The sequence below is a fragment of the Diabrotica virgifera genome, chromosome 3 (genome assembly GCF_917563875.1).
Source record: "Diabrotica virgifera virgifera chromosome 3, PGI_DIABVI_V3a".
NCBI lineage: Eukaryota > Metazoa > Arthropoda > Insecta > Coleoptera > Chrysomelidae > Diabrotica > Diabrotica virgifera.
This window is the reverse complement of record NC_065445.1, coordinates 97,001,323-97,021,160: the sequence shown is the minus strand read 5'-3', so window position 1 is coordinate 97,021,160 and position 19,838 is coordinate 97,001,323. Positions and strand designations below refer to the sequence as shown.

The window sequence follows — 19,838 nt, the reverse complement described above, 5'->3', positions numbered from 1 at the left end:
GGAATGGTTCTTACGCCATTTTTTTCTGACTTATGTTAGTGCAAAAAAAATGCTCACTGAGATAAACAATTCGAATAAAATTTAAACAATTGAATGAATCGCTTTGAAATTTTTACCACATATTAAGCACCAAAGAACCCTCATTTGACAAAAATTTCAAACCTGTACACTAATTTTTACAGCAGTTATTGCGAAAATAATTTTTTTTGCAATTCCGACCTTTTTTCGCAATTATATTAACAATAAATGAGTATATCAAACTTTGTAATATATCATTTTAAAGCTTTTTCCATAATCTCAAAGATATTTGTACTAAAAAAATCATAAGTTTCACGTTTCACTGTTTTCCATTGATTTGAAAAAAAAGGGGAAAATGCCATTTTTTGACAGTTAATTGTTTATAAATAAAAACGGCCGCCAGATCCTACGCAGAAAATAGTTACAATTTGTTCCTATAGGTATTACTTGTCGAAAAAACGCTTCAGTACCCTGGCTGCTCGAGTGTCACGAACAGGGTATATTTTTGTCTTATTACCCTGGCCTATAATTATTCCTGTTTTCTCTACAATAAGCTAATTATTGTCTGCAGTACGACCGGTAACCCGACTTTTTCCAAAAAATAAATAATACTTTAATATTTATACGTTTTTAATAACGTTTATTATATATGATCTACAAAAATCAGGCACATACTTTAGTCTACAATGACCTTTTGTTATTACTTTATGCTTTTATTTAAAGAGATCATAGTAAAAAATATACCCGAATCAGTCTACTTCTAATTTTTTGAAGCTTCCCTCGACCCCAAACAGATCTTCAGCATTTTTTCTTGCTCCTTGTCGCTTGGATTCATCCACAAGTTGATTTTCTTGAAATTTCAAAAGGCTTTCATATTCTCTTAATTTGTTCTTAAGTTGATCTAAAAAAAAAGAAAAAGAATAAACACTTACTTAAAAAAAATTAAAAATTATTATCGATTAAAAATTTAAAGGAACTGTGGGAACACAGCTTGATTTAAAAGTTTGTAATCGCAAAAATAAAACGACCTAGAAAAAAATGCCGAATAACGAAAAACAATAAAGAAAATCATGTGGGAGCGGAAAATCAAGTATATCGATGATAAAGTACAGCGTAAGTATTGAAGAAAATTACAAGAAAATAAAAAATTTTCTCAAAGAGTTAAAATACTTTAAAACTGGTTACCAAGGAAGAACTATGTGTAAAATATGATTACCTAAAGAAACCTGATGGTGGACGAAAACCAAATAGGTACGTGAAAGATGACAAGAATAGTTCGAAGAGTTCCTAAATGGCGGAATGACTACTGAAGAAAATTAGTTAATGAATACTAAATAGCCGTAGCAGAAATGCCAAATACCACATGAAATGAAATTGAAAAATACATAACACAAGATACGAAAAATCAAAAAATCCACAGGGAGAGCGGCATTGTGGCAGAGTCCTTAAAATATTGAGGAGAGATTTTACCAAACCAACTTCGTGAGATAATAATAGAAGTGGAAAAAAGTCCATTCTAATACCTGAGCAACAAATTTTTTTTCTACGGCTGTGCTAAAAGAGCCACTTTCACGCACGCATTTCGTTTCCGAAAGTTGTACTTTCCCGCACGGAGTGCGTGATTTAGATATTATTTACTAATTTATTTCAAATTTATCTTATTGCCTTCATGTTTTAATGAAATTAGCGCGATTATTTCATTCATAGGAGATTCTGACCAATAGAAAGCTAGTTAAATAAAAATTAAACTGATAATTTTTGATAATGTCCCATCGTCAAGCATATTATGTCAGATGCCCTTCGTTGCTACGAAAAAATACATTCAGTGACATTAATGACAATTAATGTTTTAAAAATTATGAAAGTGATGATTTTCAACCGTAAAATATTTATAACAACTGTGTGTTTAATTGTACTAATTTGTACTTACATAAATAAATTACAATAAAATTTTGGTTTTGAACAGTTTTATTAATGAAATAATCGCAACAAATTGCACTCGATCTCTAAAATTAATATCGAATTTTTGCCCCCGTGACACTTTGACATAATTTCACTCCCCTTCGGGTCGTGAAATTAAAACTGTCAAAGTGTCACTCGGGAAAAATTCAATAATTTTAGAGCTCTTGTGCAATTACTACTGATTATTTTATTCATAGGAGATTCTGACCAATAGAAAGCTACAGAAATCTGAATTAAATCGACAATTTTTGATAATTGCCCGTCGTTAAGTATATAACGTCAGATGCCCTTCGTTGCTACGAAAAAATACATTCAGTGACATTAATGACAATTAATGTTTTAAAAATTATAAAAGTGATGACTTTCAATCGTCAAATATTTATAAAAACTCTGTGTTTAATTGTACTAATTTGTACTTACATACAGTCGGAAAAATGAAAGAATACCCATGAACGAACATATAAAACACGCTGTATTTTCCTGTCACCGTGTCACCAAGAAAATTGTCCAGTGCAAGTACATGTAACAATAATTATTACATGTACTTGCGCTGGCCAATTTTTTGTGTGACACGGTGACAGCAAAATACAGCGTGTTTTATATGTTCGTTCATGGGTATTCTTTCATTTTTCCTACTGTAAATAAATTACAATAAAATTTTGGTTTTGAACAGTTTTATTCATGAAATAATCGCAACAAATTGCACTCGAACTCTAAAATTAATATAGAATTTTAGAGCTCTTGTGCAATTACTACTGATAATTCGATGAAATAAAATTATTTTGACATAATATTTAGAAGTAAGATTAGTAGACAATTACAATGGTTTTGAATCGTCGTCATGGAAACCAATATCGTCGTCGTGGTAAGCCATTATATTGAAAGTTTGGTTTTGACAACCTTGTCAAAGAATTAATTTGTGTATTTTCACTTCTAAATCAAATTGATATAACTCTATTTTTTGTGGCTTTGTTCTACACGTACGGCCCTAGAAAAAATATTGTTCCTAACTCATGCTGAAAGTGTCTTCCCCGCACTCGACTGCTTGCCCGAACTCCGCTATCGCGTCGTGCGGATTTTATTAAAATAATTTAATAATTAAAATATTTTGCTAACTAGTGCGGAAAGTGATACTTTCACGCACGAGACTGCCGTTGACCCGAACGACGCGATAGCGGAGTACGTTTGAAAAAAAGGCACAAAAAATATAGAGTTATATCAATTTTTATTTAGTAGTGAAAATACGCAAATTAATTCTTTGACAAGGTTGTCAAAACCAAAGTTTCAATATAATGGGTTACCACGACGACGATATTGGTTTCCATGACGACGATTCAAAACCATTGTAATTGTCTACTGAAATGACTTTTGAATATTATGTCAAAATTATTTTATTTCATCGAATTATCAGTAGTAATTGCACAAGAGCTCTGAAATTATTGAATTTTTGAGTGACACTTTGACAGTTTTAATTTCACGAGCCGAAGGCGAGTGAAATTATGTCAAAGTGTCACGAGAGCAAAAATTCTATATTAATTTCAGAGGTCGAGTGCAATTTGTTGCGATTATTTCATGAATAAAACTGTTCAAAACCAAAATTTTATTGTAATTTATTTATGTAAGTACCATTAAACACACAGTTTTTATAAATATTTGACGATTGAAAGTCATCACTTTTATAATTTTTAAATCATTAATTGTCATTAATGTCACTGAATGTATTTTTTCGTAGCAACGAACTTACTTAACGACGGGAAATTATCAAAAATTATCGATTTAATTCAGATTTCTGTAGCTTTCTATTGGTCAGAATCTCCTATGAATGAAATAATCAGTAGTAATTGCACAAGAGCTTTAAAATTATTGAATTTTTCCAGAGTGACACTTTGACAGTTTTAATTTCACGAGCCGAAGGCGAGTTAAATTACCCGTTGTCCTAGGTGAGCGACGGAAAACGACGCGACGCGATGCGATGCGTTGCGATGCGATGCGACAAGTAATTCACGCGACGTGTGGCTTATGTAGCGTCGCATTGCGTCGCTTTCCATCACTCAAACCAGGACAAACGTGACGATGTCAATTATTCATTACTATTCTTAAGTGTGGGGAAGTATACGGCAGTGTTACTAGAAAATTCATATTTTAAATACTTAGCTAAAAAATTCGATAAACGAAAAGAAAGACAACAAATGTCATATATTTAGAACGAGTTAATTTGGAGAGTTTAATCATTTATATCCGAAATTAATAAAATAATCCATGTTGGTTTAAAGAGTATTGTGGCTTATTCACTTTCGATTATATCATTGCAGCTGTTAAACTCAGTATTAATAACTGAGCTATCAATAACTATCAATAAGTAATTTTCAAAAACCAAATTCTATTGAGGAGAGGCTGTTACTGACTTTAAGGTATGTTCATGAAAAAACACTGGTACTATATAGTTATTATTAGTTTCTATTTATTTAATAAACTATTGCGTAGCATAAATTGAATTGAAAAAAGCAATGGGGCGTCACACTGTGTCGTGTCTCGTCGCGAACAAATCAAGTTCGCACTTCGTCGCGTCTTGTCGTAGACTGATTAACCCGAAAACGTAGGCCATACACAAATACAACCATTACTTGATATTTTCGCGTCGCGTCGCGTCGTGTCGCGTTGTCGCGTTTGTCGTTCACCTAGGACAACGGGTTATGTCAAAATGCCACGAGGGCAAAAATTCTATATTAATTTTAGAGATCGAGTGCAATTTGTTGCGATTATTTCATGAATAAAACTGTTCAAAACCAAAATTTTATTGTAATTTATTTATGTAATTACAAATTAGTACTGTTAAACACACAGTTGATATAAAATATTTTACGGTTGAAAGTCATCACTTTTATAACTTTTAAAACATTAATTGTCATTAATGTCACTGAATGTATTTTTTCGTAGCAACGAAGGGCATCTGACGTAATATACTTGATGACGGGATATTATCAAAAATTATCACCTTAATTTGCATTTCTGTAGCTTTCTATTGGTCAGAATCTCCTATGAATGAAATAATCGCGCTAATTTCATTAAAACATGAACACAATAAGATAAATTTAAATAAATTAGTAAATAATATCTAAATATTAGTTTATTGCATGTATTATAATATATTATAATGCCATATTTCAACGTATTTTACTTTACAAAGGAAAATTTACTTTCACGCACGCCCTGCGGGAAAGTGCGACTTTCGGAAACGAAATGCGTGCGGGAAAGTGGCTCTTTTAGCACGGCCGTAGAAAAATAACTATTTTATGTAATTATGTTTCTTTACAATCTACATCATTAAAAGAGTATTAAATAAATTTGTTCCATGTTTTTGGGTATGAAGAAGAGACTTTCAATGATGTCTCATCTTATTCTATTTATAAAAATGAATAACCATTTTCAATTTCGTTGCAAAACGAAAATACAGCCGCATCATATTCTAGTTTAATCAGAGAGTGCAGCAAGCACCTCTACCGGTTTCGAAACTTATTAGTCTCTCATCAGGAGGCACATATGCTGCTCTCTCTGATCCAACCAAAACAAACCCCGGCGTGCAGTCACAGATTGCAACGAACGAAATGGCATAGATGCCCTAGCGGCAACTGCTAGCAAAAGACTAAGTTTTCAATCTAATGGCATATAAAACAACATAATGCTACTCTACATCCCACCAGACTGAAAACAATGGGAACCTTCTCTGGTTACACCTCCGAGGCTTCTACAATTTGCAAGCCATAACGGATGCTGAGACTAAGGAAGATGAGGGAATTTTACAATTTATAATTCACGTCCCATCTGCTCAGCGCGGTAAAGTTCCAACGAGAATGGTTCCCTTCATACTCCAATCAGAGTAAACATGTAAATCAAAAATGAATAACCATTTTCAATTTCGTTGCAAAACGAAAATACAGCCGCATCATATTCTAGTCCAATCAGAGAGTGCATCAAGCACCTCTACCGGTTTCGAAACTTATTATTCTCTCATCAGGAGGCACATATGCTGCTCTCTCTGAGCCAACCAAAACAAACCCCGGCGTGCAGTCACGGATTGCAACAAACGAAATGGCATAGATGCCCTAGCGGTAACTGCTAGCAAAAGACTAATTTTTCAATCTAATGGCATATAAAACAACATAATGCCATTGTTTATTAACAACATAATGCCATTAATAACCATTCTCGTTGGAACTTTACCGCGCTGAGCAGATGGGACGTGAATTATAAATTGTAAAATTCCCTCATCTTGCTTAGTCTCAGCATCCGTTATGGCTTGCAAATTGTAGAAGGCTCGGAGGTGTAACCAGAGAAGGTTCCCATTGTTTTCAGTCTGGTGGGATCTAGAGTAGCATTATGTTGTTTTATATGGCATTAGATTGAAAACTTAGTTTTTTCTTTTTATTCTATTTATGTTTAAGTTTTAAAATAGGTCCTGAGGCCAGGTTCTATCTAGTCTCCTTGTGGCAGGGTCATTATGGAATAATTCCCTCACTAACTCATTTTCATGGTGAATGGTACGCTCATTTTTTGACTCTGTGGCTCGATGGATTTTTTCTCTGATGAAAGGTATATTTAAGTCTTCGTGAAGTGTTTGGTTACTTACGTACCATAGTGCATTCACTATTAATCTTAGAACTTTAGACTGAAATCTTTGGATGATATTCAGTGATGTTGACTTTGCACAGCCCCAGAGGTGTAGTCCCTAGTACCTACCAAATAGGTTTGAGTATTGCTTTGTACAGAAGAATTTTATTTTGGATGTTGAGTTTTGATCTGCGCCCAAGGAGCCAATACATTTGCCGGAATTTCAAGTCTAGCTGTCTTCTTTTGGTCTGGATATGTTTCTTCCAAGTAAGACGTTGGTCAAGATGGAGGCTAAGGTATTTAGCGTCTGTTACTGTTGGTATTCGTACATTTTCCATTCTTACAGGTGGGCATGTGTTGTGGCGGTTGGTAAACGTTATTTGAGATGATTTTGTTTTGTTTACTTTTGTTCGCCATTTTGTGTACCATTCACTGAGTATGTCCAGATGGTGTTGCAGGTCTTGTGAGGCTTGTATGGGAACAACAAAATGAATGAACTTGTAAACAACAAAATGAATATATAAAACTGAGTTCGGAAACTAGAGGAATATCCTTGTTGGGGGTAATATACAAAGTACTTGCCGTAATTGTCAAAAAGCAACTAAAAATACGTAGGTATATATGGAGAAGAATCTAGGAGAATACCAGAGAGGATTTCGTAAGGGAAGATCAATAACCGATCACATTTTTATGTTAAAACGAATCCTTATCAAAAGATAGGAGAATCCATTTCCAAATAAATAATATTTAAAAATAAAAATCTAAAAGATTTCTTAGGTCGGAAACTAATTCTCACTTTCACCTATACATTATCCTTCTACAATTTGCAAGGAAAAAGAGCAATAAATGAATAAACATGGGGGATCTAAAATTTGCATCCCACAACACGTCAATTTATCTAGGTAAAATATCAAACGAATGTCGATGCCTATTCCTTATTGTACTCAATTCGTAAGTAAGAACGAAGATAAATAAAGATAGTTAAGATTTGATTTATTTCAAAGATCGCCACCAAGAGGTCGAAAGGTACATAAACAGATGGTAGTGTCTTTATTTAAATCCTTATCAATTGCTATGAATACAACATTTCAGCACAAGTATTTTTCATTGATTACGCGTGCGCTTAGAAACAAAGTGTGTGGACAAAAGACTTAGAAAAAATAGTACAAGAAAAGAAACAACTGTGGAAAAAATACCTAACAGGCAGAAAACACACTTAAGAGTATGAGAAAACCAAACCAAATACATTGAAAAACGTGAAGGATAAGAATGGAACCTGGAACAATACTTACAAAAGAGAATGAGATTATGGAGAGGTGGAGAGAATACTTTGAAGAACTCTTGGAAGCGGAACAAGTAGAAGGAGATAAGATAAAACAAAACATAAATCAACACACCACACAAGGGCAACAGGAATAGATAGGAAATATATCACAAAAAGAATTAACAAATGCAATCAACAAAATCAAGATGGGAAAAACACCGGGACATGACGATATAACTGCAGAAATGATTAAATACATGAATGAAGAAAGACAACAAGAATTACTAAACATCATGAACCAAACTAAAAATGAAAAGAAAGTACCACTAGACTGGCAGATAGGCATTATAACACCATTGTATAAAAAAGGAGATAGCAAATAATGCTCAAACTATAGAGGAATAACACTTGGAAGCACAGTAGGAAAACTTTATGCTAGTTTACTAGAAAACAGCCTAAGAGAAAACCTAGAAAACACCTTTGAGGAAAGCCAGAGTAGTTTCAGAAAAGAAAGAGAGACGAACGATCAGATTTTCATAATAAGACAAATAATAGAAGAAGCTCTTAAAACAGAAAAAGAAATACATGTATGTTTCATAGATATGGAGAAAGCTTTCGGCAGAATTAAAAGAGAAGATATTTGGAAAATACTAGAGAAGTTTATAAGAAAAAACGAAAAGCTATGTAGGGTCAAGAAATGAAAAATCAAAAGTATTCGACAGCAACATTGGATTAAAACAGGGTTGTGTCATGAGCCCACTACTCTTTAACCTAGTACTAGATGACGTAATAAAAGAATGCAAACACAAATGGAGAAAATATAATGTAGGATATTGGAAGTTGAGAATGATATAAATAACAGAACTATACTACACAGACGACCTGGTGATCAGTGGGGAGTCAGAAAAACAATTACAAGAAAATATAAACATATTGTATGAAGAGCTAAAAATCAGAAACATGAAAATAAACAAAGAAAAATCAAAAACAATGATAATTGGAAGGCAAAAAGGAAAACATGAAATAGAAGTAGATGGCAAGCAACTTGAACAGGTAGACAGATATAAGTTTTTGGGGGATAATCATAAGCCGGGATGGAAAATTAGAAGATGAGATAAATGAAAGAATTGCAAAGACTGGTCAACTTTACAATATGATTAAGAATACCTTTTTAAAAAAAGAAAGAAATACCTAAGAATATAAAAACGAAAATAGTAAAAAAGATTGTGAAACCCACTCTAACCTATGCCTGTAAATCTTGGGCATTAACAAGAAGGCAAAAAATAGATTAACAGAAATGATATTTTTGATAAAAATAGAGGGGAAAACAAGGAAAGATAAAATTAGAAATCAAACCTTTAGAGAAAATCTGAAAATACACCCAGTTACAACAACAATCGAACAAGGACAACTTAGATGGCTCGGAAATGTACTGAGAAGAGGATACGAGAAAATAGTAAGACAAATATACGAAGCGAGAGATATGGGAAGAAAGAAGAGAGGAAGACCAAGAAAGACGTGGACAAAAGAAGTGAGGGAAGCGGCCGACAAAAGAGGAATAAAATGGGAGGAAACAAAAGCATTGGCCATGGATAGAAGGAAATGGAAGGAAATGTGGAAGAAAACGACGGAGAACCTAACTCCGTAATAACTCACACCGAAAGATAGACGAGTTCTGGATTAAGTAAGTATTTAAGTACAAGTGTTCCTACGATACAATAGATAGAAAAAGATTAATAGAAACGCTAAAAGAATTCGAAGTATCAGAAAAAATAGTAAGATTGGTAAAAATGACAATTATAAAAACCATTTGTGTTGTGAAATGCAATGGTACAGTCTCAGAAGAATTCGAAATGAAAAAAGGTGTTCGCTAAGGAGACTCGTTGCTATTCAATATAGTTCCAGAAAAATTGTAAGAGATAGTGGGATAATTAGGTCCGATACTGTTTTCTACAAAGAGCACCAATGCTTAGCATATGCTGATGATGTGATTCTCATTGCAAGAAATGGAAAAGAACTGACAAGTATGCCAAAAAGACTGATTCTGGAAAGCTCTAAAATGGGACTGAAAGTTAATATTAATAAATCCAAGTACATAGAAATCTAGAGAAAAAAGGAATAAATACCAGGGGCTCATTTAAATTAGAAGTGGAGAATGGATCAGTGGTAGAATTGGAGAAGGTGGATGAATATGTACATACTTAGATACTCTTATTGACCAGACACGTAAAGAAGAAGCTGAAATCAACCTGTCCTAGAACAATTGATGTGTTGGGACCATGAACAAAATAATTAAGACCAAATATATATCTCGTAATACAAAAATACGAGTAAACGAAATTATAATTACATCCACCATGCTATACGCTGCCGAGACATTGACTATAAACAAAATGATACAGAACAGATTGGAAGAATAATAACGAAAGACAGTTAGCAGAATGTTTGGTGGAAAAGTAGTAGAGGGAGAATGAGGAAGATGAAATAATCAAGAAGTGTACCAATTGAAATATGCTTTATTGCCATGAAAAATTTAACAATTTTATAGACAAAGCTTACAAGAATCATAAATAAAAACAATAACAAATACAATTTACTAAAATTATATAAATCGTCAATATAAATAAAATATAATGAAGTGAAACAAAAAACAGTAACAATCTATTGCAAAATTTAAAAAAAAACGCAAATTGCATAATCTACTTTAAACATTTAATAAGTTAAGTTAAGCTACTCCATATGACACTCAAATATAGATTAAATTCTACTTATAGATAAGAACACTGTACTTGCTTAGTTATTGGTTAAGAAACTCTGCTATAATATGGTCTTTCAGATAAATAGGCTTTTCTCATTTTACGGAACTTGGGGAAAGATGTTGCAGATTTAAGTTTTAGAGGGAATTGGTTGTATAGTTTTTTTGCAGAATATGACATAGTTTTCTTTACTGACTCACTGGACGGGATCGGTAAATAGATGTCAAAGGTAGAATTTCTGGTGGAATAGTCATGTCTAGACATGTAGATGTTTAAGAATTAAGCAAACAGTTTCTAAAATATATAAAGATGAAAGGGTTAAAATTCCGTGATCTTTGAAGTAGCTTCTGCAATGTGTTGTTCTTCTGAGGCCAAACAGATATTTTATTGCTCTTTTTTGTAATTTAAAAATAACATCGAATTGGGCATCCGTACCAGAACCCCAAAAAGGGAGACCATATCGAAGATGGGACTCGAACAAATGTTATTTTGGAAGAGGCTAAATTCATTTTCTTCGAAACAGATCTTATTGCAAAGCAAGCTGAGGATAGTTTCTTGCTTAACACATCGATATGAAGGGACCATTTAAGGTTGCAATCTAAAAAATACCAAGAAACTTTACAGATTCAACGATACTGATCTGGCTGTTATGAAGAGGTAAGGGTTGAAGAGCTTCTTTATAGGATAATGCTACTGTTTTATCTACGTTAAAAGAGAGTAAATTAGAATCGGACCAGGATTTTATTTTGAGTAGATCAGAAGTTACAGTAGCATGGAGAGTTGCGATATTTGAGTTGCTCCAAGTGATACTGGTATCATCAGCAAAAAAAAAATTTCCATCGATTTTTAAGCTAGTGATGTCATTAATAAAGATAAGGAAAAGTCGAGGACCCAATGCTGAACCTTGTGGTACCCCACATACAACATTTTTGAGACTAGAGTCTGTATCATTTGCTCTGACCAGTTGTCTCCTATTATCCAAGCAAGATTGAAACCAGTTCAAAGAAATACCTCAAATTCCATAGAAATCTAGTTTTTTTTATCAAAATCTCGTGATCTACACAATCAAAAGCTTTGGCATAATCACAAAAACAGTGGCAGTGGCAGTGTGCAGATTATTGTTTAATGCTTGATAAACCTCATGTAGTACAGAAAACATGGCATATGTGGTACATTTATTATTTAAAAAGCCGAACTGATTTTGTGATAAAATGTTGTGATCAACGAGCAAGGACATAAGTCGAGCTTTTATGAGTCTCTCAATAATTTTGGAGAGTAATTGCAGGCATTAGATTTTTCACCACCCTTATGAAGAGGAATGATGGCCGTCTTTAGGCACTCTGGAAATTTACCTTTCTCAAAAGAATCATTAGTTAGAGAGATGAGGACTCCCAACACATTGTCAGGGAGATTTGAGAAAATTTTAATGGATAGTCCATCGGTACTACAGGAAGATTTGCTTTTAATACTATTCATTGTTCGGATCAGTTCAGATTTATCAACCGGTCTTATAAAGAATGAATTCGAAACCTTTCTTGAATTAGGAAGATAGGAAATGGGATCTTGTTGTGACACAATAGTTGATGGTATATTTTTACTCACATTAACAAAGTATTCATAAAGATTTTCTGGGTCTGGATGGGAAAATGTTTGAGCTGTGTGAGTTTTATTTCGAAGATCGTTTATTATGGATTAGCATTGTATGCTAACACTACAATAGCAAAAGTAGTGAAGAAAGGAAAACTAGAATGGCTCGGACATCTAGAAAGAATGCAAGGTAATAGACACGCCAAGAATATTAAATATTGGTTGGAGAGTACCTGAGGGCAAAAAAGAGAGAAAGACCAAGAAAAAGATGGAGAGATGTAGTGATGGAATAAGTCAGAGAGATGGGAACGAAAGATTGGAAGTTGACAGCTAAGAACAGAAAACGATAAAAATTATCAATCGATCAATGTTAACGTTAACATTGATCGATTGATCAATGTTACATACATACCTTGGATGACCGTGAAAGAATCACAACTACCACCATATTCTGCAGGAAGTATATCTTGAGGAATGTCTGTATAAAGTGTTTTGATGTCAGAATGGATAGCTAACTGTAAATAAAGACCAAATTAAAGAAATATTCATATTGTGATATTTCGAAAATCATACTTACAGAGTCAAAAAGCTCTTTTTTCATAAAAGGTTTGACTAATGCTAAAACTTTATCAACAAATGAGGCTATATTGATTAAGTGTATCTTTTTTAGTCGTATAGGCATTCCTTCCTAAAAATATAATACAATTAATATTAAAAGTAAAAGAATAACAGTATGATGGGGTAACTTTGTATGTATCATATTTTAAGCTTTAAACTAGCCAACCTTAATATTATTAGTTCCCCAGCCAGTGGGGAACCACTCGAATGAAGGAGTGAAACAAAAATCGTTATTTGTCACATCTAAATGAGGTTTTGAACATATTCTGGTCTGAAAATAGCAAATCTGATCCTGCAATTAGTGTGTTTTGTGTTTTATTAAGTAGCACTAGTTTTCACAACCAACTGGCCAGTCAATTTCATAATGATTTTTTAGACTATAACTTATCACTAACTCAGGGGAGTAATGTGTAGTATGTGTGTTGAGTAAGTGTCTTGTTACTTTGCAAAGTCGACGTCATTGTCTTTGCAAAGAGACGCTAATTGTATCCGAGCGTCTGCGATCCCTCCGGTGAGTACGGATCCCACAAGGACAGAAACTATTTTTATTTATTAATTTATAATAAACGAAAAATCTCTGACCCTGGTGAGATTCGAACTCACGACCATTCGGACTTTCCGATCCAAAGTTAGGCGCTCTTACCACTGAGCCACAGAGGGGGTGATCCGGCAATTAGAAATAACAAAGTTATTTGCGAGTTGTGAGTTTATGTGCTAAAAACATTGAGAAAACAGCCAAAAATTGGATTTTTAGAATTTTGAGGATTTCCGGAGAGAAAATGTCAAATCTTACCCCGCCATTCAAAAGAACAGAAAAAATACACAAACAATAATAAATTATTTAGAAGTTAGCCAAAAATTACCTACATAACCTAAATTTTGAAGAATTAAAATATTTTTCCTGAACTCAATTTTAATACAAAAAAAAAACTGAAAAAAATAACTTTTTGGATATGAGTGTTTTTGGGCAAGAGAATATAATATGTTCATGTTTTTTTCAGATTTTTAAAGCAAAGGTTCGCCCAGCAAAAATTTTTCTTGAAAAAACACATTTTTGCGATAATAGACTCCTGGGGCCACCTACAGAGCTAAAAATTTGGCTAAAAGGCTTAATTCACCTTCTAGTGTCTAATCCCAAATAATAATCCAGCCGAGTGCAGATTTTACAATCTTATCCCGCTATAGCCTTTAATTTTTTTTGCTTATATATTACTGTGAAATGGTTTTTAAAACTTTAGTGGTATACGTTAGTCTAATTGTAGAGTAATAAAGAAGTATTTTTGTCAACTTACCTGCAAATAATATAAAAGCTTTTTCATAAGTACAGGACTAACTTTAATAAAATGCCCGAATGTTGATTGGCTCATGTCAATTACGATTTGAACGCCATTCATTGGGCCTTTTTCGTGTAAATTAATTAAAGTAATAACATCGAACATTTTACATTGTTCTGGAGGATTGTAATGAGCTGAGTTTGGATCCATTAGCCTTCCTAGGATCACAGTATCTCCAGATGGAGTTTTCTTTGGAAGAGCTGTAAGTACACTAAAAAATAATATTGTTAAGTTAGAGTTGAAATTCCAACTAAAGCTGTAAGAATTTTATCGTTACTATAATACTATTTAGTAAGGGCAAGGTTTTATATTTGAACTAAAATATAGAGGACAGAATAGTCCATCCCATTAATAATTTCTCGAGAAAGAGTCTCCAGAAAATATTAGTATATACGATCGACGAGGTCTTCTACAAGGTATTAAGAGCTGCTCATTTCAAGGCGTTTTGCAGGTTGGGAAATATATCCTTTAGAACCACCAGAGGCCTCGATAGCTTCACTCAGAGTTATGCAGGCTAACCTCCAGCATACTAAAGTAGCTTAGACAGAACTTACTGCCGCCATGAAAATGTTTGATATAAGAGCCCTGCGTTTACAAGGGCAAAATAAGAGGTCTATCGGGTATTGGCGGAGATCTTATAGAGCTATATAGACTATCTACCGAAGTTCCGAAGAGTCTAATAGCGAAACGATACTGCCGTGGATGAAACTTTGTTTTAGGGATTTAACAAGAGTAACGATTAAAATCTTAAAGGGAGGCAGTATGAAAGAGATAATTCTCGGATCACCATACCTCCCATATAATGGGAGTTGAATAACCATCACCAAGGGAGTTGATACAGCTAGTGAGAGATTGCAGGAAAAATTCCAGCTATAGTTTGTTATGGAACATTATTTAGACATACTATACAGATGGGTAAAAAACCAACTTTCGTAACTTCACGAAACTTTAACGAAATTTATTTTATTTAGCTTATGGCTCTATCACAGATTTTGTATAAAAATAAAGATCACAATACATTAAAAAATAATAATAATTAATTTTTATAAACGAAAATTTAGTTGATAAATACCTAGATATTGCCGATTTTCACAGTTACCCCGTGGATGTTGTTCTTGGTAGAAGTAGAAATCAAGGCTGCATTTTCTATGTCTGTACGTACGTAAGTTGCTACACCGTAGGCTTTAACGAAAGGAAGTAATTGATACAATAGATACTGGTTACGATTTATGGGGGGGGGGGGGGGGAAGTGTGTGATGAGGTGTCTTGTTCAGCCCACGATATATCTGTTTTGAAATATCAGGAAACTTAAGAAACCCTCTAAAACAAATTAGCAAGCATATCATACAGATCTGAAATATTGTTTAGGCAGAGGTAAAAGGCGATAAGGCATACACTGCACCTAGACATGACTGCCGAACAATTTTAAGTGGTTTCATTATCCAGAGGTAGTGAGGAATTGCAACAAGAAGTGCCCTGGTGGAATTACAACCTTACAAGTCAAAGGACAGAAGTCAGACGAAAATTTAATTTCGCCAAAAGATTAGGCGAGTAGGGCTATTTGAGCAAAGTTCTAACTGTCTATAATAAGCAAATAAGAATGGTAAAAAGAAAATCGTGAGGAAAACATTGCGAGAAAAAAGAAAATACTACAGAAATGCGAAGTCTCCATCAACTTATTGCAAAGGATCCTCAGATAAATAATCCCTTACTTCAAAAGGAGTCAAGTGAATATACAAGAATGATAAAGAGACCATGAAAGAACTTTTCAGGACGCACTTTTATCTGTCTAAAATAAAACTGATTACCATGAATTGTGCTTTTAGGGAAAACTGGCATGTGGCAAGAGAAGTGGTAACCCAGGACAAAATAGGAGGCTGTCCGCAGGGTGGAGTATTATCTTCTCTTGTGGAATCTGGTCATGGATAGGTTGATAGATAGACTCAGCAACGATAAGCATCACGACCGGATAACCTGGTCATCTCAGTCCAGAAAAAATTTAATGGCACAGTCAGAGGTAGAATGCAACAGTATTTGCTACGTCAGGATGGTATTATGAGTTTTTTCTGGTGTTTCTCGTGATTTACTATATACTCTGGGCTAATTAGCAAAATACAAGGAAAAGTTATTTACCAGCAATTTTATTCCAGGAATCGAATCTTATGATCCTATATATTAATAATATAGGTATGCAAAGTCCGCAGATAGTGTGCTACTTTTTGAAGTTATACTTCTTTACCGGCGATAGAGGGTGAATTTTTATATGTTAAAACCTATCAGCCCGGCGCATGCGCATTATAACTTTATTCTGATTGGATGTTCAAATGACATGTCAAAAATTATCCGATATGGCAGCTGTAGGACAGCTGTGGTTTGGAGGTAAAGGTAAAGGTAAACAAATGTATAATATATTAGTTTTATTCTTGTGAGGACAGAAACAAAAAAGTTTACAATATTGTAGTGACTTTTAAATAGTTTTTAAAAGCAACAGGTACGTAATAATTGTTAATGTATCATGGGTATAAACCTACCTATTTGATCTGCCAAAATACATAGTATGTAATACTTTTATTTATATAATTTGATTACCATCAAAATTTCTATCAATATTCACCTAATATATTGTTTTCTTACTGTATGTTTTGTTGTATTTTTTCAATTCTAAATCATTTCAATTCAAAATTAAAATAATTTGATCAATTTTCAAAATATCAAAATATCACAAGTTTAATCCGTTTAGTTAGACGATCTTCGTAAATAATGACACATAGTGTCCGTGGATAAGCGTTGAAGGCAAATGAATTCCAATATCAACCGCGCTTATCAGCGCTGGTTCGAGTCCCAATAGAAACTTTCTTTTTTGTTTTTTTTAATACATTTTATGATTGTAAGTATATTTATTATATAATTGTATTTTCAGAAAATACGTATTTAGTTAAAAAAATTTCGACAATTAATGTTCAGACATCATTTGTGGCTTGTTTAATGTGTTTGTGTGTGTTTTATTCTTTTATTATTTTAATTTTTGGCACTGTTCTAATAAAAATGTTTGAGAAGTAGTAAGTATAAATTAGTTTAATATTTAAACAAAATATAAATAAAAAGTATATTAATTTCGTTTAAATCATATAATAGAAGTATAACTTCTTACGTGCGTACAAAGTACACACACATTCTTTTTTTTTATAAACAAAATGGCGCCCGAAAATCGTGTTTTTTTCAATTTTTGCTCTATAACACCAAAGATTTTAAGTTTACACCAAAAACACCCAAATAAAAATTCACCGTAATTAAATTCTGCATACAGACGTGTTTTCCCGATTTACTTCGATAAAAATTTTCCTCGGAAAATGCTTATTTTTCCAACAACATCTTTAATTTTCAACTAAAATTCTAGGTAAGTAGTTATTTATCAATAATTAAATAACTTGCTGATATAAAACTTCTTTGGTATAGATTATGTTCCCAGAACGCGATATAAATTGATTGAACAGTTTAGCAACAATTAAATTGTTAATTAAAAATTTTAGGTCGCTATAATAACCATTACAATTATGATGCATACGAATAACGACGATTTTTGTACAAAAAGGTACTATACCTATCTAATGTACTTTACAGAATTGAAATTGGACTATTTAAGCGGCCTTGGGAATATTTTAAAGTTATAAACAATTTTTTGGCTTATAAACAAATAGAATATCTCGGGAAATGCTATATTAAAGTAAACTTTGAAAACGGTATTAGAAATAACGCGGCATGATGCTTCTTATAAAAGAAAAACGTTTAATTGTGATGAGTGGTTCCTGAGATACAACTGGTCAAAATTGGCCGGCATGTATGGCAAAGATATAAACAATAGGATGGTAATTTTCAAATTATCACCTTTTTATTTCGGTCGTCTTTTTCCACACAAAATTTCATATCTTTGGGAGACTCGTAACATATATTATTATAATAAAAACTATCGATATTACGAGTGAAAAATCCCAAAAATACCAAAATTCCAATCAAAAATTAGGTTGGAGAAAATGGAATCTCAAAATTCAAGATCGGTATACGTTAAAAAAATGAATTTTCTCGGCTTCCCATTTAGCAATTTTCTTCATTCTTTTTTTGTTCCCAAGTAACTCGAGTAGAGCCATCTAACTAATGCATTGTTAAATGTCAAACTTGCTTTTATTTTGTTATAATAAATTAATTTTTTTTTTTTTATAATTGGCTTTGGCATGAACCAATTAGCCAGACTTATTTTTTATTTATGAAATATAAATGGAGCATTTTTTTTGATCCAATATGATTTGTTACAGTCAAAATTACTGATTAACTTTAAATCATCTCAGGTACATGATTAAAGTATTTATAAGCTAGAACATTCGTTGTAATAAAAACAATTTCATCAATTTGATTAAATATAAATAGCGTAAATTCATTAATTCGATTTGTAGGTATGTATTTTATGTTTTTTTATTGTCATTGAAATTGGTCATTTACTCTATAGCTGACGTTTGTTTAAGTCTAGTTGAATAAATAGCGTTGACAATTCTTCCTTTTCGGATCCAATATGGCACCGCTTCTGGTTATCGTATTTTTGTTCGTTTTATGTTTTGACAGACTTTTAAATCTGTCAAATCAAAGTTCTATTTTTAAAAGAAGAATGTGACTTAGTTGGTCACTTAGCAGCTGGTAAAATCGGAATTGTTGATTTGAACGTCACCGCCGAATTTTTTTAAACGTCTGATTTTTTTGAAAATAAGGATTTATCTGATCCATCCATTAATTTGGGATCTATAAATCAGACTTTCGCATAAACTAGTAATTATTGGAGTTAGCAAAATTGATTTTGAAGATATATTACTAGTTTAGTCCAATTTTTGGGATAACATACGGCTGTGGTGTCATTTCTTCGATTTGATACGAATGAATGTTTGGTTTGAGGCCAGAAAACGGGTTTCTGTATCGAAGTTGTACTGAAGACACGTGATCCTCTGAAAGCTGGAAGACCCCATCGATTTTGGGGTTTTTCCACGTGGTTTTTATTTTGGGGTTTGGATCTCAATAACTGGATTTCAGATGAGTTACTTTAATGATTTTGATTTGTAACCATTTAATTTGCTGATCTTCTTTTTTTAATCTGTAGAATTTGATAATTTAGGTTGCGGTAATTTATTTGTATATTTTATTTTTTGAATTCAGTTATCTACATTAGGTTGGTTTTTTTTAATTTATTAGTATTTCCTTTTATAATTTCTTATGTACACGGCTCTTGATCGGATAGTCAATTGTTTATTTTCCGCTACGCGTACTCGACCTTACCATTCGCAGAGCTCTACGATTGCGTCTCGAGATTTATAAATTGCATTTTTTTTATATACGTTTATATATATATTTTTTTGTTGCTACCCATATTTAGGTAATTTACCCAGTGATCAGGGGTCGTTGTTTGGTTCAGTTTGGTTAGTTTTAGTAGTTAGTTTAGTGTAATTTAAAAAAAAAAGTGTTCAATATATTAAGTGTTCAATTAAAGTGTCAAAGGTGTAGTATTATTCCGATTCTTTTGGCAAATTCGGGAATTTAGGTACACTGGATTGTTGTTTGGGGCATGAATTTTTCTGGCGCCCCCTTTAACAACAAAATAGTAAAATTGGGAATCCACCCCATCTCCACTGTATAAAAGCTAGCCCGCAACAC

At 32.9% G+C, this 19,838-nt stretch overlaps 1 protein-coding gene across 2 annotated transcripts in view; it reads right to left on the bottom strand.

The window, feature by feature from the left end:
* Positions 1-630: 630 nt before the first annotated feature.
* The window catches only part of LOC126881964 (alpha-tocopherol transfer protein-like), a 96,043-nt gene continuing 76,835 nt past the window's right edge, over positions 631-19,838 (bottom strand). For both annotated transcript variants that reach the window (XM_050646711.1, XM_050646712.1), the window contains 4 exons: positions 14,106-14,358; positions 12,773-12,883; positions 12,608-12,710; positions 631-919 (listed from right to left, as the gene is read on the bottom strand). In XM_050646711.1, coding sequence (XP_050502668.1) covers positions 768-919; positions 12,608-12,710; positions 12,773-12,883; positions 14,106-14,358 — 619 coding nt within the window. In that variant the 3' untranslated portion in view covers positions 631-767. The remainder of the gene's footprint in view (positions 920-12,607; positions 12,711-12,772; positions 12,884-14,105; positions 14,359-19,838) is intronic.